The 26,441-nt window shown below is 42.8% G+C and overlaps 1 protein-coding gene across 1 annotated transcript in view; it reads right to left on the minus strand.

Annotated features, from left to right (window-relative positions):
- LOC127216320 (FRAS1-related extracellular matrix protein 2-like) overlaps positions 1–16,939 on the minus strand; it is a 74,477-nt gene extending 57,538 nt beyond the window's left edge. The window contains 8 exon segments of the mRNA XM_051176927.1: positions 6,426–6,515; positions 11,807–13,315; positions 13,318–14,617; positions 14,619–16,105; positions 16,108–16,229; positions 16,231–16,529; positions 16,531–16,758; positions 16,760–16,939. Of these exon segments, the coding sequence (XP_051032884.1) occupies positions 6,426–6,515; positions 11,807–13,315; positions 13,318–14,617; positions 14,619–16,105; positions 16,108–16,229; positions 16,231–16,529; positions 16,531–16,758; positions 16,760–16,927 (5,203 nt within the window). The 5' untranslated portion in view covers positions 16,928–16,939.
- Positions 16,940–26,441: the final 9,502 nt, after the last annotated feature.

A 26,441-nucleotide genomic window follows, 5' to 3' on the forward strand; every position in this document is an offset into this window, starting at 1 on the left:
CTATTATTTCTTTTGGGTGTAAATATGGATTCATGTTAAGTCTCTCTATAGGGATTTAATCTCTGCCAACAGTTTCATGATGTAAGGAAAGTGACCCCTGGAATAAAGCCAAGTGTGCATTAACATGATGGGGACTTTAGGGATGAATGCAAAGACAGCTGATAAAATGTGAATTGCACTTTTGTCCCATAAGAGTCACTTCTCCCAAGGATGCTGAGCAGGTGCATTGTTGGAGCCATACCTTGAAGGTGACAACTCACGAGAGATAGACTTTTGATGACTTGAACATTCTAACTGCTCAAAGAATCAAGCAGGGCTCACACAAACATTAGCCACCTTAGCCAATGTCCTTCCCAAGGCCCTCAGTGGAGCCTGTATCCTGTCCACATTGAAGGACTTTATCTCAGTGTTTGGCATTGCTTCTCCATCTTGTAGTTAAGGCTCTGGCTCCCCACCCTTCCTCTGATTCTCCCATCCTCAGCCATTGACTAGACTATCTGGCAAAGCTTTCTTCCCCTCTCAGCTCAATGCCAAGATGGTCTTTGAATGCTTGTTCTCACAATCCTCATTTTTCCACATTTTGCACTCATATTTTTTTAGTCCTTTCTCTAAATTCCAGCTAATTATCAATAATTACTTTGCCTCCAGTCTTGAAGTGACAGTCATTTTGAAGTCGAAACTCATGTTCCTTCTGTCTAGAATGAAGAGATTCCCATGACCCCTTTGTATTTGGGTATTTAATTTGTCAAATGCTGAATAAAAACTTGAAAGCTTTGACCTTAACTGACACTTCATACACAGAAATGACCATGACTTCCTGTACTATCTCAAGGCACTATTTATATCTTTCAATAGCTCATGAATTAAAGATCTGGGTGGATGGAAATTTGGCACCCATAAAATCAAAGACAGTAACAACAACAGAAAATGATCTGGCTGTGGACCAGACACACTGTAATAGCCATCACAGATTAATATTATGTCTGCTGTCCAGTTCCAGTGCCAGGAATGGCAGGCAGAGCCAAGTTAGACTGCGTGTCTTGGAACTTGGAAGAGGTAACAAACCCAACACAGTTTCATAAAGAATAGAAGTAATATTCCTCTCACAATCCGCATCAAGCCAGGAGATCACATAGCTTAATCTTAGATTCATCAAAACACATTCTAGGGATAAATAGCTCAGTAGTGGAGCATGAGTCTGACCCATCCCGCAGAATCCACATTCTCTTCCATGACCATCTCAGATGAGTGGCTGAGATCTTTGAGAGTTAAAACAGGGGAAAACAAAATAAGTTTAAAAATGATACATCACCTTTCTAATGAGTCCTGGACATGTTTCACATAAAGACAGCCCTCTATTTCTCTAATTGATGTATTATATCCACTGAAAATAAAAACTGGGGTTATCAAAGCAGAAAAGAATTTGCCAAAAATTTTGGTCTGGCTTTAAAAATTCAGTAATGTAGAAAATATTAAAGAGAAACATATTTCTCTTTAAAGTATGTTTTGTTTTTGTTGTTCTTTTGTTAGTTGTTTGTTTAGTGTTTTCAAGACAGGGTCTCTCTGTGTAGCTTTGGCTATTCTGGAACTCACTCTGTAGAACAACAGACTGGCCTCGAACTCACAGAGATCTGCCTGCCTCTGCCTCCCAAATGCTGGGATTAAAGGTGTGTGACACCACTGCCCAGGTCTCTTAAAATTTTAAGTTTGGAATTGTGTATACAATATACCAAAAGCTGCTACCCTCAACCCCCACCTCGAAAATGCCTCTTTAAGAATAGTAACCAGAACTCTAAATTGGGGCTCTTTCCAATCTCAAGAACATTTCACTGAAGATTTCAAGGCAGTCTCCAGTCTCCAGGCAGGAAACAGTTGCTGGTTTCCTATGCTTATAAACGTGGAAGCTTAGGGAAGAATCCTTGTTGGTGCCATAGGGATTTACGTTAAAGCAAGATAAGAAAACATTCTTACAGAATGCCACCGGAAACTGCTTCAGGAGCTTCCCTTGGGGTACTGTTTAATTGCTCCTTACTTAAAAATGAAGGGCTCTACCTTCATTTGTTGCTTCCTTTATTTTAACACTGGTCCTGTATATACCACATGTTCAACTTTGCATGGGTCCTGGGACAAAAGGTTATGTCTGAATTGATGGAGATGAACTTCATGAGCTAATTGTCACAATAGGACATTCCTGCTATAAGTAAGGTTAGGGATATAAAGCACTAAGAAGACCATGGCTAACTTCCTAATCATGGTACAGGGAACAGATTTGGAAAGGAAATGACATTTGAGCTGGTGCTGAAGAGAGATTAACAGTCATTAGGGCTGAGGGTGGGACATACCTGAAATAGTTACTTGAAACTGGCTTTCACATCACAATAAACCGCTAGACTAGTTCCTTGGAGAGAAAATTACAAAGGTCCCTTAAACCACTTTTATGTGAGAATACCTTGTAGTATTAACAGTTTAACCACAGTCACAGGGGAAAGGACTATAAAGTGGAGAACTGTAGGACATCTGAAGCATTTTGGAATAAAAATTAACACTCTAAACGATACTCTGTGTTCTGACTAAATTTTTATTCTTGTTTTGAGACAGGGTTTCTCTTGGTATCCCAGGCTGACCTGGCACCCACTCTGTAGCCCAGGCTGGCCTCAAACCTCACAGAGATCTGCCTGCTTCTGCCTTCTGAGTGCTGGGACTAAAGGCATGCACCACAAATGCCCTCCCTGAAAGCTCAGTATGCAGAACTGAGGCCAGTGAGTCTCAGCTTTCTTCTGCATATCAGGAACAGTGGGGAAGCCTAGGGTTTTCACTGTCTGGCAGACGAACCCGGGCTTCCTTTCAACCTCTATTTGTCTACTTAAAGTGTTAAGAGGTTAGTTACCCATTTCTATGACTTAGTTTTCTTATCTTCCAATTAGGAATTATATTTTTACTGTTGTTTTACTAAGCTCAGAGTGATGTGGTGAGAGCAAACTTTCATGGGCAACAATAAATCATACCAAAGGGTTAAAGCCCAGTGGTGAGATCGCTGAGATTTAAGCCCTTCCTGCGTGCTTGTGTATTCTATAGTACATCATCTAGAGAAATGCTTACTACTCTATATAACTTAAGTTCTGGAATTGTTTATATACGATACTGACCACAGCTTTTTTTTTCTCTAAAAATGCACCATTAAGAATAGTAATAAGAATTCCGTACTGGGTTACTGTGTTATATTATAACATAGCAGGAACCTCCTGGGGTAAAACACAACACTGCCCATTTCACACTAATGTTCTTCCCACACTTGATAATTAACATCAAAGTTCAAGGCGTGTGTCCCAAGAACCACCCCTTGAATGGTGAATGGTCACCCATTCATGACCACATCGTAACAGGAGAATCCTGTGACCTACCAGGTTCTAACCAAACATGAATAACCAGAAACAGAAGCTCTTAGGCTTCTGCTTCCAACCATTTCTTCTCTCACTCTTGATCCTTGACATGAAGTAATGATTTATTTATTTATTTTGAAGTAGGGTTTCTCTGCATAGCCCTGGTTATCCTGGAAATTGCTCTGTAGATGAGGCTGGCCTCAAACTCATTAGATCTACCTGCCTCTGCCTCCTGAGTGCTGGAATTAAAGGCATCAAAAACACTGCACAGCTATAATATTTTATTTTTAGGAAGATCCAAGGATTATGTTTGTCCTGGAAATTCACTTAGCTAGTCACTAGTCTAAAAATAGTCCTATGGGTTTGAAGAAGATGACTTCGGAGGCCTAGAAAGAGGCTTGGACATTAAAGTGCTTAATCTTATGTAATGATGTCTGACAGCTGCCCAGATGTGAGATACTGGATGCTGTTCACACTTAGAAGATGACTTAAAAGTGGTATATCCTCTTTGTATAAAGTAGAAGATCACTATGGCTAATACTTTGTATGCCTCAGCAGGCCTGATTGCCTCATCCAAATGGTAGACCCTTTGCAAGATAACGTATCACCCTGTTTAAAAACCAGGTGGACTCAATTTTAAGATACACCGGCTTCCTATTTTTTTTGAACTTGTAGACTTTTGTTTATTTTGTCAAAAGGAACTTTTCTTACATCAGGGAGTTTCAGGTACATTTTATTTAATAATGCTCTGCCAGGATCTAGCTGAGCCCTACAGGTAATGCTACATCTGTGGAGAGGAAGGCACAAACATTATCTCTAAAATATTCTGCCCATGTTAAACCGAAGCTCCAAAGGAATTCCTGGAATGATTTCCTTTCCACTTTCACAATCATAAAGGCCATCTCCAGAAGCCCCGCCATATCTTCAGCAACCTGAGCATAAACCCAACCTCTATAACTAGCCATCCTTACTTATTATTTTTGAAATATGATAGAAAATACAATGCTTTCCAAAGTTTAAGGACAGTTTTAACATATTTTTTCCATCCCACCTAAACAAAAATGTGTGGAATAGAATAATTATGGGTGTATATACAAATGTGGAGAAACAAAACATTTTGAAATAAAGGCTGTTGGTTTTTTTTTAATGGATTTATTTTTATTTCACATGTATGAGTGTTTTTGCTTGCATGTATATATGTATATCACATGTGTACAGTGCCCAAGGAGGTCAGAAGGAAGGCATTAGATCCTCTGGAACTAGAGTTACAGATGGTTGTGAGCTGTCCTATGGGTGCTGGGAATGCTAAGCCATCTCCCTAGCTGCAAGCCATGGGATTCTTAATATTTTGTTTTTGTAATTTTAAGAAAAAAATCGTGTTAATTGAGGCTTGCTCAGGTCTTATATTACAATTTCTTTTGGCAGAATTTTGCCAAAAACTTGCTTCAGTAAGTACCCCATTTTCAGTTTGTCAGTTGGTTTTCCTTTCTTAGGACTTTGTTCCTTACTGAGATTCCTTTGCCAGTATGTCAAATACTAAACTATGTTTTGGTTCCTTTCAAACACAGGCATTAGCTATATTAAGCCTCAGATTTGAAGTAGGAATCAAATAACTCTGCCTAAGTTGGGAAACCTTCTTTTGCCTCTCTGGTATGCACACAATAGACATCACTTTCAGACATCTGGTCATGTTGTACGAAGTGGTATTTTAAACAAGAGCATTTTATGCTTCAGTGGATACAGAGGGTGGGAAGCATCTCTGCATAACAGTATGCCATTATTTTAAAAGTGTCATAAGGAAATAGACTCAGACCTAGTTGGCTTCTTTCTTGGAACTTCCTGTGTCCTGTTTGTACAAGATCAATACTTGGTGAGACTCCGTGGCTTTCCATGAGGACATTGGACAACAAAGATATCTTTCTACTCAATTCAGAAGTGGCTAGATATTTCCAGGTCTGTGTTTACAGGGTGGGAAGGAAGGACTGTTAGGAACTAGCAGCCAGCTGACCCCCGCCCCCGACGATGGGCGGGAAGCTCATGGCCGTATCATCACTATGTCAGCCTTACCTGGAGGCTCAAGCTTTACCTGGCTGCCAGAGGACTCAGTTACGCATGCGCAAGCCCCCTTTTTAAAACAAGCGGAAGCGCACCTCTCTGGTTTCTCTCTTGCCCCCTCTTGCCCTCCCTTGCCCCCTCTTACCCTCTCTTGCTCTCTCTCTGCCCCCCCTGCTCTTTCTCTCTCTCTCCTGCTTTTGGTTGGCCACCAGCTACCCCCTCTTTCTCTCCCTTCTCTCAATAAACTCCACGTGGGTGCTGAGTCTCGTGTTTGTGTTTTATAGGCATTAGCTGTATCAAAAGAACAATAAGGACCACTAGGAGCGGAAGAGTCCCTGAGCAGGTCTGGGGATGGCTGGTGGCAATAAAGATTCTTGTCTAGGAGACTTAGAAAGGCACATACCAGTTTCTACAATGTTCTTCAAACCTGGCCAAGGAACCGTTTTAGCTAGAGCAACTCACAAAAATCCCCCAAACTAAGATCAGTATATATCCTGATACTGGAGCAATGAGGCCATGTTTATCACAGAGTTCTGGTTGAATAGAGACAGTGCCCAGGGAAATACTATTTGGGGAAGACCCACTAGGGGAGGTGTGGGCTATGATGAGAGCATGGCTAGATTCCAGCATCGTCCTGCTGCCTGAGTAATCTAAATAACTGGGCAGAGGTACCCTATTCACACAGTGATTTCTCTCTCTTTCTCTCTCTCTTCCTCCCTTCCTCACTCCCTCCTTCTCCCCTCTTATGAATCACAAGACAGAAACAATATGACATTTACCTGTAGCTACTAAAGAATGGAATTCTGTCAGATTGAAACTAAACCTTCTATAGCAGACACAAAATTCATTCTGCATAAAAGCAAATGAGTACAAAATAACACCCGATAAGGATTCCTTGTAGCAATGTAGTCAAACAGCAACCAAAATAAGTAAATAAATAAAATTAAAAGGGCTTTGGATGTTTCACCATCCAGAGGGTGAAATACTTACCATCATCTTCCACTATGAAATGGAACATATCACTTGTGGCATTAGCTCTCTCTCTTAAGACATAGCATATTTTCAGGTCATCAATGTCAGCTAAAAAACAACCAAAAGGCAAGGTAATTAATTACTGTTTCAAAACTGATGGCTTGTGCTTACAATAAATCCTATTGGCTATTATTATGTTTCTGAAAACATGTTTAGACCCCTTTGAGGGGGAACAGTGCTTTATCTCTATCGCTACACCCCTAATGCCAGCTGTCCTGTAGAAATCTGACCCTGCACACAGAAAAATAGAGGGCCAGACTTAGATTACAATAATAGAAAGGTGGTGTCCCTTCCCACCAAAGGAGTGGCTATCTAAAAATGGCGTGTCAGGCTCCATGACAGGTGGAAAGAAAGATATTTTGAGGCATGGCAGATTTCCTGGGCCTCTTGAAATTGCATGCTTTGCTTCCCTTGCAGAATGAGTCGTACAGGAAGCCAAAGAGAGGAGCAGTGGTTTTCTTTCCCGTGATAGTGATATTTCTTAGCTGCTATGGTGCAGCAGATGGCTCTAAAGCTTTAATGCATGCATAGTAGAGACCTTAGCACCTTAGAATAGCCCCTTTCACTGCTTCCAAGTCCACCAAATTCACGTGCATAGATCTGTTGACATCACTAAAACACAATTTTAAAAATCCATCCATTTTATGAGCTCCTCTCCTTAATGATGCCACACATACAATTTAATGAAACAGATACCATTCTGTCCTGTGATATTGAAATATATCTCTTTGAGCTGTGCCACTCAGTGAGTTTCTGAGGTTACAAGATGTCAGGATGTGGCTAAGAACACTGTCAACAGGTATGTGATATTTATGTGTCTCCAGTGTGCTTATGGTATTTCTAATTCTGAAAGGTCTTTTAGGTTTGTGCTGTTGAGTTCACAGGGATGATAAACAAAAGAAAAACATGAGAAAGTTGACTTGAATGAGTGGAGCATTTGGACTCAGCTTGTCTTGCCACAGATTTCTGACTCTTTCCTTAGGAAACAAGACTTGTGAACTGTATCCTGCCTCATAGCGCTGAAAGAAGGTACACTCACAAAGAGACATTCCTGGCAATGGGAAAGTCTGCTTTACAGTTCATAGGACCAAGTCCAAATGTACTGCACCCCTGTCATACTTTAGCTCTAGCTCTGCCTCAGTGACCCACACTTTTTCCTATTGCTCATATTGATCCGCACAGGCTTCTTTCCTAGAAGATTAAACACTTCTGAGGTTTTTTTTTTTTTTTCACCATTTTTACATGATGTATAGCCAGAAAATGCTCTCATGGGTCTTAACTTGAAATGAAAGAGCTGAGTGGCTGCACCCACTCACCTGCGCCTCCACCTTAACCTGGAGCAAGTCTCTTTGAGTCTAAGAGGCACACACAGCCCCTGCACAGCTCTGCACAGCCACTGCATCATCCTGCACAGCTCTGCACAGCCACTGCATCATCCTGCAGAGCTCTGCACAGCCACTACATCACCCTGCATAGCCCTGTAAACCACTGCATCACCCTGCACAGCCCCTGCACAGCCCTGCACAGCCCTGCACAGCCCTGCACAACCCTGCACAACCACTACACAGCCACTACATTACCCTGCACAGCACTGCACAGCCCTGCACAGCCCTGCACAACCACTGCACAGCCACTGCATCACCCTGCATAGCCCTGCACAGCCACTGCATCACCCTGTACTTCCTTGGCCTGTTTACTTGTTAATCACAAAGGAGTAGTGAGAACCCTGCTGTCTCCACATCCCTATTGTACCCACCATCACCTGCAGCCATGAGGAAAACTTTTTTTAAACCTTCTCACCCAAACTTAAATAATAATAATAATAATAGTAATATCACTGATGATGATTGGAGACTGGAGAGATGACTCAGATGCCCTTGCTAAGAACCATTGTTCAGTTCCCAGCACCTGTAGTTATCTTAATTCCAGTTACAGATGATGTGCTGTTCACTTCTGGCCTCCCTGGGCACTGCATGAATGTGGGTGACATATGTGCAGGCAAAACACATATACATAAAATAAGTCGAAACAAAAGTCTGCAAGTCATTAAAAAACGAAGCTCAGGTGGGCTGGAGAGATGGCTCAACAGGTAAGAGCACTGGCTGCTCTTGTAGAGGACTCACAGCCTCTGGAATCCCTGTTCAGAGGAACTGCTGACCTTTTCTGATCTCCACAGGGAGCAGGCACACACCCAGCAAACAGACATACACACAGGCAAAACTGCAGACAATAAGAATAAAGAAGCTGGTCGGTGGTGGGGCACTAGGGAGTCTGGTCTACAAGGGAGTTCTAGGGCAGCAAGGGCCATGAAGAGAAATCCCAAAACCAAAATAAATAAGTTAGAAAAACAAACCTCTACTATACAACACATGTCAAAGTTATCTTTAAAAGAATACAACATTAAGAGAGAATTCATTGAAATAAATAACCACTTCAAAGCTTATCACTTTCCTTATAACTCTGGGAGACTCTTGATAACCATTCTGTTATTCTAAAGGTACATGTAAAAACAAATTGCAAATGTCCATAAACAGTACCTCCCTTAAGTCAAAGAGGACAATAATTAAGATAGCTGAAATATTATAACAATAATCTAAGAATTAGAATGTCTTCTGATTGCTATATTTGACGTATTTATCTCACTGATCTACACAGGCATTCCAAAGTTTCTGTTTTAAGCAAATATCCTTGGTAATCGCAGCTGGTACAAATGGAGGGGGACTTCATGCCTTTCTGAAAGCGATTAACAAAATATTCAACAAAAATGTCAGTACATGCTCATTATTTGCTTTTACTTTGTGTACATGAGTGCTTTGCCTGCATGCACCAGGGCACACTGTGTGCTTGCCTAGTACCCCAAGAAGCCAGATGAGGGCATCTGATCCCCTGAAACTGGAGTTACTTGTAGTTATGAGCTGCAGTGTAGGTGCAGGAACTGAAGTTGGCCCTCTGCAAGAGCAGCCGGTGCTTTTAACTGCTGAGCCATCTCTGTGGCCTCATTATGTACTCATTGTAGAGAAAAAGGAAAGTCAAGGCATGCTTAGACCTGGGAGCAAGCTGTTCACATTGTGAACCTTTCTTGACAATGCATTTATGTAAGCCTTTGGGAAAAAAAATTTAAATGTCTCCCAAGGGCCATTTAGTTAATCAACAGTTAGAATAACCTCTCTGGCCACCTTTGCTAAGTGTTCAACTCCATCAAAATTCATTTTCAGTTGTCTCTTCATGATAATGCAAAACCAAAAACAGAGGACTGCACATAAGGTCCTCAGGCCCAACACTGCTCTCATTTCCCTCCAGGAGGAGCAGGCAGCTGTGAAGGAGCCCTCTGCATCTTTAAACACTTATCTAATCTCCATAAATAACTGCTACGAACCAAACTCCAGCCTCAACTTGTTCAAATGAGTGCTGTGTGATTAAATATCAGAAGTACTCCTCCATAGAGTCTCACTTTGTATTAGGAAGGGTTAAGTTCCTTTAAAATGCAACTTTTAAAAGTATAATTTTTTATAACAAAATATAACTACAGTTACAGGGATAATAAAATTTAATCATGGTTACTCTGACAAAACAAAACAAAATGCCTACAATAAAATAGAATAATTTTAGGGTTCACCATATAAGGAATAATTTGGAGGTATTTCTGAGCTGTTATATTTGGCCTGTAGAACTTAAAAGAAATCATTAGCTTATCTTCTTCCATTTTTTTAAACAATAAAAACTACTGTGAAAACACATTGGTGTGGCGTGTGTATGGTGGGGTGAGAAGTAAGGCTTTCTGCCCTCCATATTTCTCCGGTCCTCTCCATGAAAACACATCAGCCTAACACTGCAGAAAACTCTGCTGGGCTGGCATGACACTCTCACACTGGGGTTTTCCTGTCCCTGCAAGCCCGAGATGTATGCAGGCTCTCAGCCAAGAATCAGAGGCTGGAGTGTGAAGCTGTTTGCCAGCATCAAACAGAAAAGTAGATCGCTTCAACACAACATCCTTGTCTATTAAAGTGTTTGTTGTCTGAGAGCAGAACGCTGTAGCAGGAAAAGAACACCCCCACTGGGATGTCCTGGGGTTACACTCCATTTCCACCCCAGAGCCTCCATGGGCAGATCCAGTTTCCATTCGGTGCTGAGAGATTTTCCGAAAGCAACACAAATCCCTTTGTAATGAAAGTGGCAGGGTCTGAGAACAGAGCCTTAACCTCCAGCTAGCTGCTGAATGGTTCCCCCCTTCCTTCTCTGAGCCACTCTGCAGAGGTCACCTGCCCTCCCTTCCATCTCTGACCTCATCAGAGCCTGCTGCCTCAAGGGCCTCAGGAATGCAGGTGCTTCAGGCAAGGGGTGTCTGACACTTTGCCTGGGAAAGGGGAGAGAGAAGGCTTTGAAGAAAACAATGAATGAAAAGCAATGAATGAAAAATAACAATGAAATAAGTCACTATAACAATAACAAAAATAACAGTAGCAAATAACAAAATAAATAATTAAGGAAAAAGAATAAATAATAGTAAACAACAATAAAAGCAGTAGAATAATGAAAAATAATAATGAAATAATTCCCTCCTTTGACTCTTAGCCCTCTTTTCATATTTGCCAAAATTTAATGAGATAGATCACTAGTTGGCCAATGAATGAAGAGAGCTTCCTTGAACACCATTAACTGTGGGCTCCCCTTTTTTGAGCGTATCCTAGTGCTGTGTCCTATTACACGAGATATAATTTTAAACAGGTTTATTTATCTCTTTTGTCTTTGTTTTGCAGTCATGAACCAATAGGAAACTCTCAAATAAAAAATGAATAGTGTCTTTAGTTACAAAATTCCCAATAGTCTCAGCAAGTATCAACCCAGTATTCTAAAATAAATAAATAAATAAAAGTATATGCATTCAAAGGTTCTGTGTTTGAATGTATACTGATAGTGACAACCAGGCAATTTATCCAGGCATATCTGGATGTCACTAAAATGTTTCAAGGACTATGTGCAGTCCACACAACAGGTTGTCAAGAAAATTAGTGAAATAAAGCAGCATCACAAAATCAGCCTCTACCATAAACCCTGAAATTCTCCTCCTTGCCTTATCAGCATATCTTGCCATAGTCACAGTACCTTTATACTCCCTCTGACAAAGGGCTCTACAATGCAACCCACAGCAAAGTGGGTGTTTTCCCAGGGCTCTGGGTACCTATGTGCTCTCCCTCCCTGTCTCCTTCCTCCTTCCTTCCCTTCCTCTTCCCTTTAGCTCAATCTTGATGTTCTACTTATAAATTTTAGTGACAGGTTCATTTTCAAGAAATAAAGCCTAGCATGGGCTTTGGTTGTAAGGAGTGAGGATCAGGACATACCTTGTGTAAACTGTGTGATGCTGTGGTTACCTTGGCCCAGGTTTAGAAGGTAGCCATGTTGGGGAGCTTCTGTCACAATGAACCTGAGAGAAAAATGTAGGCTGTCTCTGTCCTCCACTTTCAGTACTTTGCTTGTGATCATGAACCCCAAATGTCCAGTGGCCAGAGTACGAAGTGTAGAAGCTCCTTTGTTCACCACAATTTGGGGAACACTGTTGTCAACAGCCAGCACTTGGATTTTCATGACTTGAGGTCTCCTAGTTTCAAATACTGTATCAGGAAAAACATAGAAGTCAGAGTGGGTGCCATCAGTCACCGTGAAGGAGAAACTGTCTTCCGTGGACTCTGTGCCATCATGTTTGTAGCTGATTAAGTTTTCATTCAAGTCTTGCTTGGTAAAAACCATGACGGATCTAGTGTTGTTGAATAGGAGGTGCCCGTGAACGGGGACCTGGGTGACAGTGAATTTGAGGAGCCTGTCAGGAGTATCTCTGTCTTCCACAGTGAGCTCAAAGGGAGTGATCAGCTTGCTCTCACTTTCGCTGACCACCAAGTTGTGGATGGTGACCACTGGCTTTTTGTTGTCTACATCACTGATGGAGATCCGGAATGTTCGGAAGACAGGGTTCCGTCCATCTGTGACTTGAAACTCAAAACTGTCCATTTTTACCTCATCCTCAGCTGTATGGATGTAGTAGATCTTGTTACCAGCCAATTGGAGCTGAGTGAAAGAAGTGATGGACACTCCTCTTTGATCTGTGCACTCCAAGTGACCTCTCATAGGAGCCCTGGTAATAGTGAAAACTAAGTTCTCATCAGGACTATTCAAGTCACTTGTACTCAGTAGGTCTGTTGTAAGAGTGACTTTGCCACCTTCTCTCAAGGACACACCCTTACTTATCACATCAGGGAAGACAATATCAACACTTCCAATAGACACATAAAAGTATCGATCGATAAGGGCATTCGTTCCATCTGTCACATCAAATTTAATTAGGTCTCGAATGCCCTCTTGCCCAAAATGGACATACTGAATTAAATTTCTGTCCACTTCATCCTGGGTAAAATTCATGCCTAGGGTGATGTTTTCAAAGACACCTGTAGGTTTTTGCCTCTGTAACAAGCCATGTCCTGGTCCATAACGAATAATATAAACCAATGATTTGTCATCAGAGTCTAAATCAGTTGCCATTAGTATTTTGTTGTTGATAACTTTGGTTTCCCCAACTTCTATTTCTAGCCCATTATTGATGGTCATCCTGGGGGTCTCGTCATCCACAGGGATGACCACAATGAGGGCCATTTTCTCCACAGAGTGCTTGCCGTCTGTCAATTTAATCACAAAACTGTCTTCTTGAGTCTCAGAGTCATCATGCTCATAAATAATGCTGGAACTCTCTATAATCTGGTCCAGGGTGAAGCTTTCGACCAACACTGTACCATTGATCAGCTGGTTCATGATGTGACCATGAGTTGGAAACCGGGTAATGGTGAAAGTTAAATCATCCCGGGAATGTCAGCATCTGCAGCATTGAGGATGGGTGTGTCAACCACCAGACTCATGCCTTCCATCACCATGAATTCCCTCATGAACATTTCTGGCTGTTCATCATTGGTAGGAATGATTACAATGGGGAAAATCTGTCTCTCAGAAAAGTTAATGCCATCAGAACAACGGAATATAAAACGGTCTTCCACAGGCTCAACCCCCCTGTGGACACTCTGAACATAATTAATGTGTCCTTGCCTGAGATCCTTCACAGTGAAGGCACTAATGGCAATCCCAGCTCTTGACTTCTCTGAGCCTGGTGCTGGAGAAATGTTCTCCACATAGCCTGAGGTTGGCTGAATGACTATTGTGCACAAGAGGTCATCGTTCAGTGAGTCTGTGTCCTCAGCACTTAGATGGGTTAGGGTTATCATACTCTTGTCACCTTCTAGCACTACAAACTGCTCCCCAACAGAAATTTCTGGGGCTTGGCTGTCCACAGGTAGAATGGTCACCCACACAGTAACACCTTGAATAATACTGCTGCCAATTCTCCATTCTTGAGACATATCTGACAGGCTCAGGTTAAAAGAGTCTGCTTTAGGCAACAGGCCAATCTCACCACTGGTGTGGACATAGACAACAGAACCCTCCAGGATGTCCCTCTGAGTGAAATGCTCAGCTGGAGCTCCATTGACCAGAATTTCCCCATATAAAGGTGGATTTTCCAATAGGAAAGTCAACATTAAATCATCAGTATCTTGATAGGTCCCCTTAATGATATTGGCAGTGACTTCAGTAGCCCCATTTTCCAAGACATCTAGATAGGACTCCAGAGTGCCAGCTGGAAGGATTGACCTGGGACCTTCACGGTCTACTGGCTTAATATTCACTCTGAGAGTGATGGGCACCACATGGTGTCTATCACTGACCTCCAGGGAGCAGCTGTCAGTCAAAGATTCATCCCCGCTATTTGAATAGGAGACTCTGCCATGCTGTATGTCCTCTAAACGGAAGTGTCCTCCGACATGTAATGTCTGGCCAGAGATTTGCATGTGGCCATGCTTGGGAGCCTGTGTGAGAGTGAAAGAGATGTGGGCCACATCGGTGTCAACATCATTCACGTGCAGCTCAGTCTCCTGCAGGATGTGGTGGCCCTTCTCCTCAATAGTGAAGCCAGTATTGACAATCTCAGGAGGCTGGTTATCCACAGGCTGCAGGTAAAGAGTGAAGGTGCCCGGAGCAACATTCCCAGCTCGATCCTCTACTTGGAATTGAAACTGTGCCACTCGAGCTGCTACTCCTAGCTCTTGATTGGGGGGGCCTGTAAGCAATTTTATGATGGTTAACCTGGGCTTGGGTAAAATGGGTCACTATGATTGAGGGATTATCAGTGAAGACCAAAGTGCCTAGTGGAGCAGGTGCATGGTTTTCATCTGTGTCCATGGGGGGCTGGGTCACTGTGTAGTGTAGCTCTCTATCATCTGTGTCCACATCAGTGTAGTGCAGCCACTTTTTTCTCAGTGGTGTGAGCTGGGATTCCTGTACCACCATCCTAAGGGGACAGCCACGGCCCAGTTCTGGAGGAAGGCGGTCCACAGGATGAATGCGTATCACAAACTTTTGGATCCCAGATTGGTTAGGGGGGTCATGGTTGTCTTGGACTCTAAATGTCAATTGGTCCATCACGGGCCCAGGACTATGGGGCCCTGAGTGCCTGTAGAAGAGCCTTCCTTCTGTGATATCCTGTTGCCGCCATTCTGTCACTCTTCGCTCATAAAACAGCCCGCGTTTCTGCCACAGCCCCTGCTCTTCCTGGGGAGCATGAGTTTGGCGGAGAAGTAGGTACCCTGTGGTTGAGAAAGGTGATTCTAGTACAAATCGCAACTGAGAGTCATCTGAATCCATATCAGTTGCACTCAGAGTCGTGGGTGGGACAGGCACAGTTTCGCCCTCTGCCATGGTCAGCCCAGTGTTGGCGTTCAGGACAGGTGGCTGGTCATCCAAAGGCACTAAAGTGATGGGGAACAGGAACTGGACCTGGTGCCTGCCTTCTCCATCTGACATGCGCAGCACCAGGTTGTCACTCAGTGAGCCATCTCTGTCATCATGCTGGTAGACAACCTGGCCAGCGGCCAGCTCAGCCACTGTGAAGGTCTTGGGAGCAGAGTCACTACTGGGAGACCCTAGAACAACAAGGTGGCCATGCCGGAGCCCGGCTACCACCTCTAGTCTCACAGCTTCGAGATCGTCTTCATCACTGATGACCAAGTTCTGGGGTCCACTGCCTACAGGACCCGTGAGTGGCCGATATTGACCTTCATAGAGAATAAGGCCAGTGTTTCGTGTGACCACTGGGGCCAACGTATTCATGGGCTTCACCACAACCATGAAGGCAAAAGGGTCTGAGGCTGCTCCTTCGGGGTCCACTACCTCCAGTTCCAGTTCAAACAGACGCTCCTCGTTAGAGTCTTCAGAGGGAGGCTGGTAGGCAATCTTCAGCAAGCGCAAATCCCGTTGTGTAAAGGAGGAGAGAGGCAGGCTTCGGTCATCAGTGCTCACCAAGTAGCCCTGCCCAGGCTGGAAGGCAGAGGTGAGGTTGAAGATCAAAAGGTCCGGGTTGGATTCAGCATCCTCTGCTGCCAGCATGTCTGGTGTTAGAGCGGTCAGTACAAACTGGTCCACCTCCATCATCATCATGGCCACGAAACTGGGCTTCGGTGCAGTGTTCTCTGCTCCTCCGCGGATCCTCACAAGCACCTGGAAGTGCTCACGTTTTAAAGGCGGGCTACCCATAGGAGCCCCTCGGAGTGTAGCTCTACCACCATAGGTAGCCAGTCCCTGTTAGGTGAGCGACTGGGAGCTGTGTGACGATAGCGCACTCCCAGCTCCAGGAATGCTTTGCAGTCCATCAAAAGGGTCTCCGAGGTCCCCTCCTGGGACCTGTGGGTAGTGAAGGAGCTCTCCATAACGAGGCAAAGCACTCAAACCTGACAAGATGCCCACGCGGCACTCCTCAGTCTCAGACTGGTAGGCAAACTCTAAGCTCCGAGAGTCCAGGGCATTGCTGGTCCCTAGTAGTTCTTCCACGACCAGAGGTAAGTTCCGAGTCACAACTTCCAGCTGAGTGAATACCACTTCCACCTCTAAGGCCAAAGGCAGGACTATCGCCCCTCCTGGGGCATCATAGCGCAGCTGCAGCCGGACGCGGTCGCGCGAAGGGCTGCGAGCACCCCAGGTGCAAGTAGCGCACCTCTCCCGGGCCATAGTCGCACGCGAAGCGCTCGGGACTCAAGCGGCCAGGCCGCTGGGCCAGCGCGTCATTATCTAGCACAGTCACTGAGCAGCGATCCCCTGGCTGCACCTGCAGCACCAAGTCACGCACTGGATCCAGCCAGACTTCGCGACCGAAGGGCACCCGGAGCCCGCGGTTCGCCACCACTATAGCTTCCTCTGCAGGGACCACTGGAAGTCCCGGAAAGACCCGGGAACAAAAATGCTTCTCCTGGGACAGCGGGCTGTGTGGAGACGCGGCTTACCAGTGACAGGAACAGCAGCAGCAGCCTGGACGACTGTGTGGGTATCGTCTGGAAGCCGGAGGACTTGGCTGTCCTGCGCGCTCGGGTGGCCATCCCAGGAGTCGTTGTGGTATGCAGGGTCCCGGCGTTAGATTTGCAACAGTTCACCCTGTGACTATGCGAAGCTAGTCTGGGTGCTAGCTTCCAGAGAGACCGCTGGGAAGAGCGGAACACTGGGCGCGGCGCCTGCGGGGTCCTCCCAGTTGCGGGGCAGGAACAGGAGGATGGCCCAGCGCGCCGCGCGGTCCCGACCTGGAGCAGCAACTCAAGATGCTAAACACTTCCAGAGCGTCCGGGGAATGTGGCAGTCAGGACAGTCCCTACTTCCCAGGTCCCGGGACCTTAGCCTTTGAGGGAAATCCCTCCCCTTGCACCCCCTAACTCCAATTCTCCCAGGGGGCCAATCGCTGGTCCCTGAAGGAGGCTCTGAATCCAGGGTTGGGTAGTGACTGCTGTCAATCAGCTCTCAGGCGGGGAAACTGCGCAGAGCTGAAAGGAGAGAAGTGCAACAGGTTGGTTGGAACAGAGGGTGGGTGCCTGGATCTGCTTGGGGGAAAATAGATATCTCTAGACCTGGGTCTGCGGCTCAACCAGGACCCAATGCGGTACTATGGACTCAGATTTTCAGGTCTGGGGCCAAGATTAATCCATTTCAGTTCCCTTCCCTGTCATCGAAATCCCTCCCAGCAAGGCCACTTCTCGCAGAAACTTGCAAAGCGGAGGGAGCAAAGTTAAACACCTTATCGTCTGAGTTTGAATAGGAACCCAGAGCAGCTTGGGAATACACTGGGGGTTTTCTGAAGGACAGGAGATTAAAAACCAGACTCTGCTAGCTAGAGCGGGTTGGACCATCTCCCCCACCCCCTCCCCGGCCTTTACTGATTTCCCCATATTTTACAATGGACATGGTCCGCGGATTGGGTGGTTTTTTTTTTTGTTTTTTTTTTTTTTTTCAAGACCCTCCTTTGCAACCTAAGTTCACAGAGTTTGGGGGTGGGGGAATAGGGGAGGGCATTTGTAGTGTGTGAGAAATGCAGTAGGATCTGAATTTCTAGTCATCTACCAGAGAAGTTCCAGAGAATGTAGCCCCAGGCTGTCCTCAAGCCACTGCTGGCGGATAGCTGTCACTGCAGACGCTCTCTATTCCCTTCGCAGTAATTAGGTGAAGTACAAGCTAAACACACTTGTCAGCATCGCAATTCTTTGCACGCTGAGAGAGAATTGATAAACACCCGGAGGACGAAGAATTCAGATAAATCTCCGTTCAGCCAGCCCAGTCCTAAGCCTGAGTGCTTCCTGCCCCCTTGTGTTGGTCGGTCAGGTTTCATCTCAGTGCAGATCCCCCCCCCCCAAAAGGTTTTGTTCTCCCTGCCGCGCATCCGGAGCCCCTCACAATCAAAATCCAGCGCCTTTTTCAGTGAGTTTCTGGGTAACCTTGCTTATGTCGAAATATTTTTCCCAATAACAAAAAAAAAATTACTATGAAACAAGGAACTGGAATAATGGAACAATTCCTTTTCAATAAAATACCGAATTTGGAAAAGAGGGGTGTGTGAAGAACCCTTTTAAATTTCAGTCGAAATAAAAGATGCGATATCTAAGTGTGTCGAGTTTTAGAAAGAAATAGCCATCATTTTAGCATTTTCTGTAGTCAGCTTGAGCGCCTCTATCTCAGGAGTTTAACTCCTACCTGATGTATTTACACAACACTAACTTCATTGGTAGATTTTGCTGGCAAATGTCAGATTATATTCCAAGAAGCCCAATGGCCTTTGGTCTCTGAGAATCAGAAGTGGAAAGTTCTGAAAGTCTTTTTAAAAGAGATGAGACATTTATGCAAACAAACAGGAAATTTACTCTGTGTACTTCTTACTGTTGGGGAGCCTTCAACTTCAATGCCTACTTACATGTCATAATTTGTTACAAAAAATAGAAAGGACACAACCAGTAGTTGAAACACATGAGAAAAATCCCATCTGACTCTTGGCCCATTTCCAAGTCTCTTGATTTAATTATTTTATGATTTATCATGGTGACTTATGGTTTTCATTTGGAACTCAAATGGCCAAGACATGAGAATATCCCATTTTCGATTTGCAGACACATAGAGAGATATCAAGTGGTCAAATTCAGAATAAGAGTCTTTCTGCGTCATATTCTAAATCTTAGTTATTGAAAAAAGAAATCGAATTGAAGCCAAATGTTCTTACTCAAGGGTGTGCTGTGTGTGTGTGTGTGTGTGTGTGTGTGTGTGTGTGTGTGTGTGTGTGTGCTGGCCTTACTGAGAGCCACAGCTCAACCCCCTGGTGGTTTCCAGTGACTCCAGGTTTTTTCCTTTCTTCCTTTTAAAGTCCAACAATGTTTGATTTGCCAACAGTGATAAGATCAGTATTTGAAGTATGGTCAGATGCCTGAAGGGGAGTGTCGATATTTTGTTTCATGCTAAGAATACAGGCCCAAGTTTATTTTTAAGTGGCCTAAGGAAATCAATAAACTGGACTTTTTGTGACTTTTAATTTTAGCTTTCCTTAACTGAAGTGATGGAATGATTCTTTGAGAATATTTTTTATTAAAAATCTTAGTCTTTTTTAAATCAGATAGCTAGCAATGTAGAGTTGCTTAAATATTTCTTATTTTGATGACCATTGCTAAAAACAGTAAAATAGTACATTTTCATTGGAGAGAAATTATTATTGGTTTTGATGTTGAGTTGAGCAGCTCATCATTAAAAGATGTCGAAGTAAGCAGGGAAATATTATTTCAAGGAAAGAGTTCTTGATCTTAAAGGTGACAAAATAAACTAACAAATGTATGTTTACTTTTTTGAATCTCAGCTTTGCTCTTTAGCTCTTATTTCTTAAGCCTTGTACCACCTTCTTATGGATAACCCAGACAAAGTACTCCTTAGGATAAATTCTTAATTTTTTTTTTTCACTTCTTAGAACATTCACACAAAGAGTCTCTTCAAAACAACAAATTTACATTTAATGATTGCTGAAACCCTGAAAGATTTCCGGCCTAAGCTTAAACATCAAAGGTCTGATTTCCTGGAGTACAGGAGGTGTTTAAGATGCAGGCAAGATAGCCAGAAATGCACCAGCAAGTACAGAAATGCAAAGCAAGACTGGCACTAAAGCAATAGGTGTTAAATTTGAATATTACAGTTTTCATTATAGAGTCTGTTTCACTCTTCTCATAGTCTTCTATTGGATCTTGAGACTCTAATAGTCTCAGAGGCACTTTAAGAAGATGTTCGGCCGCCCTTAAATATCCATGGTTGATTGACTGGCTTCCATATCCTCCCTCAAAAACCAAGTCTGTGAATGTGCATAAGCCTGTGTAAAACAGGTGTAGTGTTTATAGATAACCTATGCACATTGTTCCATGTATTTAAGTCACCTCAGAGATGATGCAAATGTATAGATAGATGTGCCATTTTGTTCCGAGGACAAACACATAGGGACCATCTGTACATGTTCAGCCCAAACACAAAGGTTTTTCTGAATGACTTCAGTCAGTGGTTTGTTGAATGGATGACTGTGGAAGCCCTGGACACAGAGGGCCACCTGCACTGAACACAAATGAACACAGCTTTGCTCTATGCGCTTGCTGGTTCTGGACAGTTTTATTTTTGAGCAGTTTCAAAAGCATGGAAACATAAAACTGACTGGTTTCAGGGAAGCAGGAAGGGAGAGCAAACAGAATTAATCTGGAGGGGGCTCCTTCTTTCCGGCTAAGGGAGTTGTAGCAGGTGGCCTCCTGTTTCCTTACCTAGGACTTAGATGTAAAACAAAGAACTCTACCCTTAAAGTTAAATTCTGTTTCAGTTCTTTTCCTACAGATTTATAGGTGAGCTGCTATTTTGCACCCACTCCTAATTTTTTATTTTAATTTTATTTTGTCTTCTGTGCATGAGTGTTTTTTTTGTTTGTTTGTTTTGTTTTGTTTTGTTTTGCATGAATGTATATGCAGCATATATGTGCCTGGTGCCTGAGGTGGTCGGGGAGCCCATGGAGCTTGTGTTAGGAGGGATGGTTGTGAGCCTCCCTATGAGTGCTTGGAATCACATTACTGTTGTGAAAGTTTTCACCTTGCACATTCTTTGTTTGCATTAAGGTATGTACTTTCCCAAATACTTAGGAAATAATGTCTATACTTTATTCTTTACTACATATTTAAACTAACCCAGACCTATCTAGTTCACAACATCTTTGTAAGGAAGCCAACTAGATTTTTCAGTTTTCTAAGCAGCAATGAGCAGAAACTGACTTTGGCAAAATTAGGAAGGGATTTTTAGATATTGATTTATTCCCTAGGAAGACACAGAACCAAAAGCCAAGAAAACCAGCAGCAAGATGCTTCATGGGGCTAACACAGTGACCACTGCTGGTCACTTGTCCTTGCAGGTGTCTAGCTTCAGTGTGAATCAACCATTTGGAAGCTGCTGCACCTCTGTCTGGGGGCTTGTAATGTTACCAATAAGCAAACTGATTGCAAATTCAAAAGTCCAGGCACGACTGGATTTCCAAACTTAAGTTCTAAGCCATGTAGGCATAGAGAAGTGAGCTTCTAGTCCCTTCGATTTCCTAATGCAGAATGGCTTCTTTTATCACACAGTTCTACCATAGGAATTCCTTTTTCTTTTCCTTTTTATTTATGTATGCATTTTAGGAGTATGAGTGCTCTATCTACATGCATGTCTGTATGCTAGGAGAGGGCATCAGACACCATTATAGATGGTTGTGAGCTGCCATGTGGTTGCTGGGAATTGAATTCAGAATCTTGGAAAAGCAGCCAATGCTCTAAACTGCTGAGCCATCTCTCTAGCACCCTCACAGAGATTTCTTAAGTAGTGAAAAGAGGTTGTCATTCAGGGGAGCCAAACAGGACCCCTTGTTCATTATAACAGAATGGGTATAAACCACATGGCTTCATAACTTATGTCTGAGAAAACTAGCCTAGAATACGGCATTTTTTTCAAGTTTGCATAATTATTGTCAAAATTTAAATTAAATAAATTTGATTAAATGGAAGTGAATGAAAATAATTAGCACTGAGACAATCTAATTATACTTGAGTTTCCTTACCTGAAATGCCTGGGACTAGAAGTGTTTTAGGATTTGGACAACTTGTTTTTCAGATTGTAGAATATTTTGTTTATATATAGTTGCAAAAGCATACAATGAAGTATGTTGGGGATGAGGCAAACATATAAAACAAAACTCACTTTGTACTGTTTACATTTCTTCCCCCCACTGTATGCAAATTATATACATAAACTGGAAGTAATTTTAATGTCCCAGCTCTTCAACGGTGACCCATCACATGAGGTCAGGTCTGGAATTTCATGCTTGTGACATTCTTCAGCACTTAAACAATTTGGATTATTGCAGCATTTTATACTTGAAGGTTTTAGACAAGGGATGTCCAACCTCTCTGCAGTACTTCACCTCTGGTATAGTTTTCTTTTCTTTTCCCAAGCATGCCTTTTCATTTCCTACTTTCAGATGCATTTGTCCAATCCTCTCCCTTCTTTCTTACCCAGAATAGAGATGAGGGAGGGAGCCCTGCTGAGTTGGGGAAAAGACCCTAGATGGCCTGTCTGCAGGCAGACTTTGATGTGGGAATGACTGGCTTCCTACCTAGGGCAGACTACTGCTTCCAGAGGCACCCCTGTGGTAATGGAGATGTGGTGAGTTTGTACTTTCTGTGGGTTCTGAATACTGGGTGAATCTGAGTCAGCAGTGAACACTCAGGGTGGCATCTTTTCCTTAGTTTGATATCCCCCAATGGTTTGGTTGTGTATTTGTTAAGATCTCCTTGAAAGCAGTGATCCCAGGACATTAAAAGTCATAGATTCTCCACCTGCAGTTTTCAAACAAAGCTCGGATTGAAGTAGAATTCAAACAATAGATCATCAGTGGGTTGAGTCCAGAAAAAACAAACAAACAAACAAACAAACAAATAAGGAAAAAAGCTCTTCTGTTACTGGGGTTTATATCCGAAAACTTCTAAAAATGCATAGCAACGCTTTTGCATGCATCTTACTGTAATTTTATTATCTAATTATTGTCATAGGCATCAATAGAAATATCCACAGTGCCCAGAGGGAAAACAAATATTTAGCAAAGGTCTCTCAGTGTTATTTGTTTCTGTTAGAAACAATTTGATCTATAAAAATAATCAGGATGGGGGAGCTTGTTAAAATGTAGTTTGAATATTAGAGTAAAATAAGTTTATATTTCTATTGGGGGAAAATTCAATAGTTTCAAAACTGAGTTATAAAACCAGAACATATGAAACAAATGCAGATTTAATCTTAGAAATCATTGTTCAAATGAATCAAATTTGAGAATGATTTCATTGGCAGTTAAAATTTTCTCTAAAATATTCTTTTTTTTAAAAAAAAAATTAATCCCTAAACATTTTTTTTTTTCCTGAATTTCCCAGTCCCACTCTATAAAGCTTACCTGCTTGGTTCATACAGGCCAGGGCACCAAACTGCTCCCATAAAACTCCTAAGCATGGGAACCTTCTAGAAGAATCTTAAAGTCCACTTTTCATTCTCTCTACCTGTCCAGACTTCAGTGTATCTTATGACAGCTATAATAGGTTGTTCTTTGGATTGCTGCTAGACATCTATTGACAACAGAAAGCCTGCCATGCCATGTGGAAGTCAGGCTCTTCACCGGAAGCCATAAATGAAGTCAGGACTTCACCGGAAGTTCATGCCCCCCACTGCCTCCTTGTGATTTCCATCTCTAGGAGATTCTCTCTGCTCCCTCTTCCACATGATAACCTGTCAGGTATTCCCACCAGCAGTCACTTCTCCACCCTCTTATCTTCTGTCCAGACTAAACATTGCTGCTTCTCTCAACTGCCCCTTGGGACACATCTTGGACCTCTTCCACCATGTTTTCTGTCTTGAGAGCGCAAGAGTATTTGAAGCAGGGCTGCACATGCACAATAATGGGATTCTTCTCTACTAGCTACATTTCCTCCCCTTACCATGTCTCCCATCCTTTGTGGGTCAGAGATTAAACCAGGGGAAATAGCTTCCAGTTTCTGGTTAACATATTCAGAGTGGCAAAAGTAAATTGAATGGCAGGAAGAGTGTTATCTCCATACATCCCTATTAAATTATTAGTGGTTAACAAAACAGCCACCAATTTTTAAAGTTAAAAAAAGAGAGAGAGAGAGAGATAGAAAGAAAGAAAATTATGGACAGTACAAACCAACCATTACCATCTGTTGAAAAGGTGATAGATTATTAAAAGTCTTTTGGTTACTGCCCTGAGAGAGAATATTTTTCTTCTTTTGAAATAAATGTTACAATTTCAAAATTCTATCCCACTGTAACCCAAGTTACAATGAGTATTATATAAATAATGATGTTATAACAGTATTATTGATGAAAGAAAACACAAAGGAAATGTGTCTGAATAATGGAAATACAAGAAATTCAATTATATGGACTCATTGGCATATGTATAATATGATAAATATCTCAAGAAGCAGTATAGAAAATTTTTATTTAGTTTGTAACTGGTTATTTAAATTGGAAAGATAAGCACATGGGTAAAAAAATAGAGGGTGCTGAGTGGTGGTGGTGTACACCTTTATCCCAACACTCAGGAGGCAGAGGCAGGCAGATCTGTGTGGGTTCAAGGCCAGGTTGGTCTACAAAGCTAGTTCTAGGGCAGCCAGGGCTACAGGGAGAGACCCTGTCTCAAATAACCAAAACCAACCAAACAAAAGGAGAATCATCATTATTGGAGTATATTGGTAGGTTTCTGGATTTAGCTAGTCATTCTTGAAATTAAGTAGATGAAATAACTGGAGAATGGTATTTATTTTTGCTCAGGAAAGTATGAGTCCATAACATTGGGCTACATTGCTTTTGAACCTGTCTGTGGTAATGAAGAGTGCCATGGTAGGAATGTTCTGTGGAACCTAGCCTGTTATATATGGCTGGGAAATGAAAAAGAAGAAGGGATGAAATTTCCCCAGGAGTGTGACCTCCAGGAAGCAGAAAAGAGACACAAGGCCTCAACAGCACTACAGGCAGAAGATCAAGTCAGACACACAGACTCCTGGCGACCCACTCAAAGCACTATGCTAGCTTGCACTCTGACTTCTTTAGTTGCCACATTGAATTTATATTAATACCGTTTAAAATTGTGAGGCTGATTTAGATTTGCCTCTAAAACGTTATCAAAGATATTTGAAGGATGAACTGAGGAGGCTCCGTTCATGAGCTGAATTCATATTGTCTAAGCAGAAGCCAACCCATTTTCATACTTATACACAGGGTCAGGTGTGCAGCATGTGGTATCTCTGTGAGACTTTGCATCATCACGAGAGTGAATTAACGTCATTGAGGTGTTGACAACATGTCAGGCACTTGCTCTTAAAATAATGTCAGTTTGCATGTTTATTTGCTTAATGAGTATATTTAATATATGAACAATAGGCCACTCTACTCTTACATCATCTGCTTGAAATGAATAGGGACCAGTCAGACCTATGAGTCTAGGCCTATTGCCACAGTCTTTTCCTAGAGATTGAATTGTTTCATTGCAAGCAGTATAGAATGCCAACATCCTCCCAAGTCCAGAGGTGCTAGTTTCTTCAGAAGCTGTGAAGGAGGCATGAAGCCTGCATAGCACATAGAACCATCTGTAAACCAAACCAGAGCTCCCCCTTCCTTTGTCAACCGGTTGCTGGGTTTACATCCATTCTTCCTTTCATCCATTCACTATTTTATTTTAAATGTAACTAATATATAACAAGGTAAAGCAAAAACGATTACTTTGAAGTCGGACAAAACAGACCAACAGAAGGAAAAAAGTCCAAAACAGGGCACTAGAGTCAGAGACCCACTTGTTCCTGTGCTCGGGGAATCTCATAAAGACACTAAAGTGGAACCCATAAGAGACGTGGTACCCCTGTGCATGCCGCTTCAGTCTGTGAGTTCATATCAGCTTTGCTCATGCTGATGCAGAGGGCCTTGCTTCCTTCGTGCCATGTGCTCCATCCCCTCTGCCTCTTAAGCTCTTTCTGTCTCCACTTCTGTGGTGATCCCTGAGCTCCGAGTGGACAGATTTGAAGGAGCCATCCCATTTAGGGCTCAGTGTTCCAAGATCTCTCATTCTCTGCATAATTTCTGGCTGTTCCCATCTGCTGCAGAAGAAAGCTTCTCTGATCTATGAATATAGCAGAATATCATTAGGAGTCATTTTATTACTACTTTTTTTTCTTTTCTGCTTTTTAAGGCAAGTATTATTTGATTTTTGCCCTAGGTCGCTGCCCAGGGTCTTGGTCACCCCAAGCAGTGTTGAATGTGGACTACTTTTGGAGTGGTCCTTAAGTCAGATCAGACATCTGTTACTCCCACAAGTTTTCTACCACCATTCCACTAGCATACCTTATAAGTAGTGCACCATTGTAGATAAAGGGTTTGTGGCTAGATTGGTGTTTATGTTTCTCTTTTGATAGTATGCAGAGTACCTTCTTGTATTATATTTAAATTTAAAAACAGTTTTAAATACTTTTGAACAACAAAGAG

Source organism: Phodopus roborovskii, unplaced genomic scaffold (assembly GCF_943737965.1).
Source record: "Phodopus roborovskii unplaced genomic scaffold, PHOROB, whole genome shotgun sequence".
Classification (NCBI taxonomy): domain Eukaryota; kingdom Metazoa; phylum Chordata; class Mammalia; order Rodentia; family Cricetidae; genus Phodopus; species Phodopus roborovskii.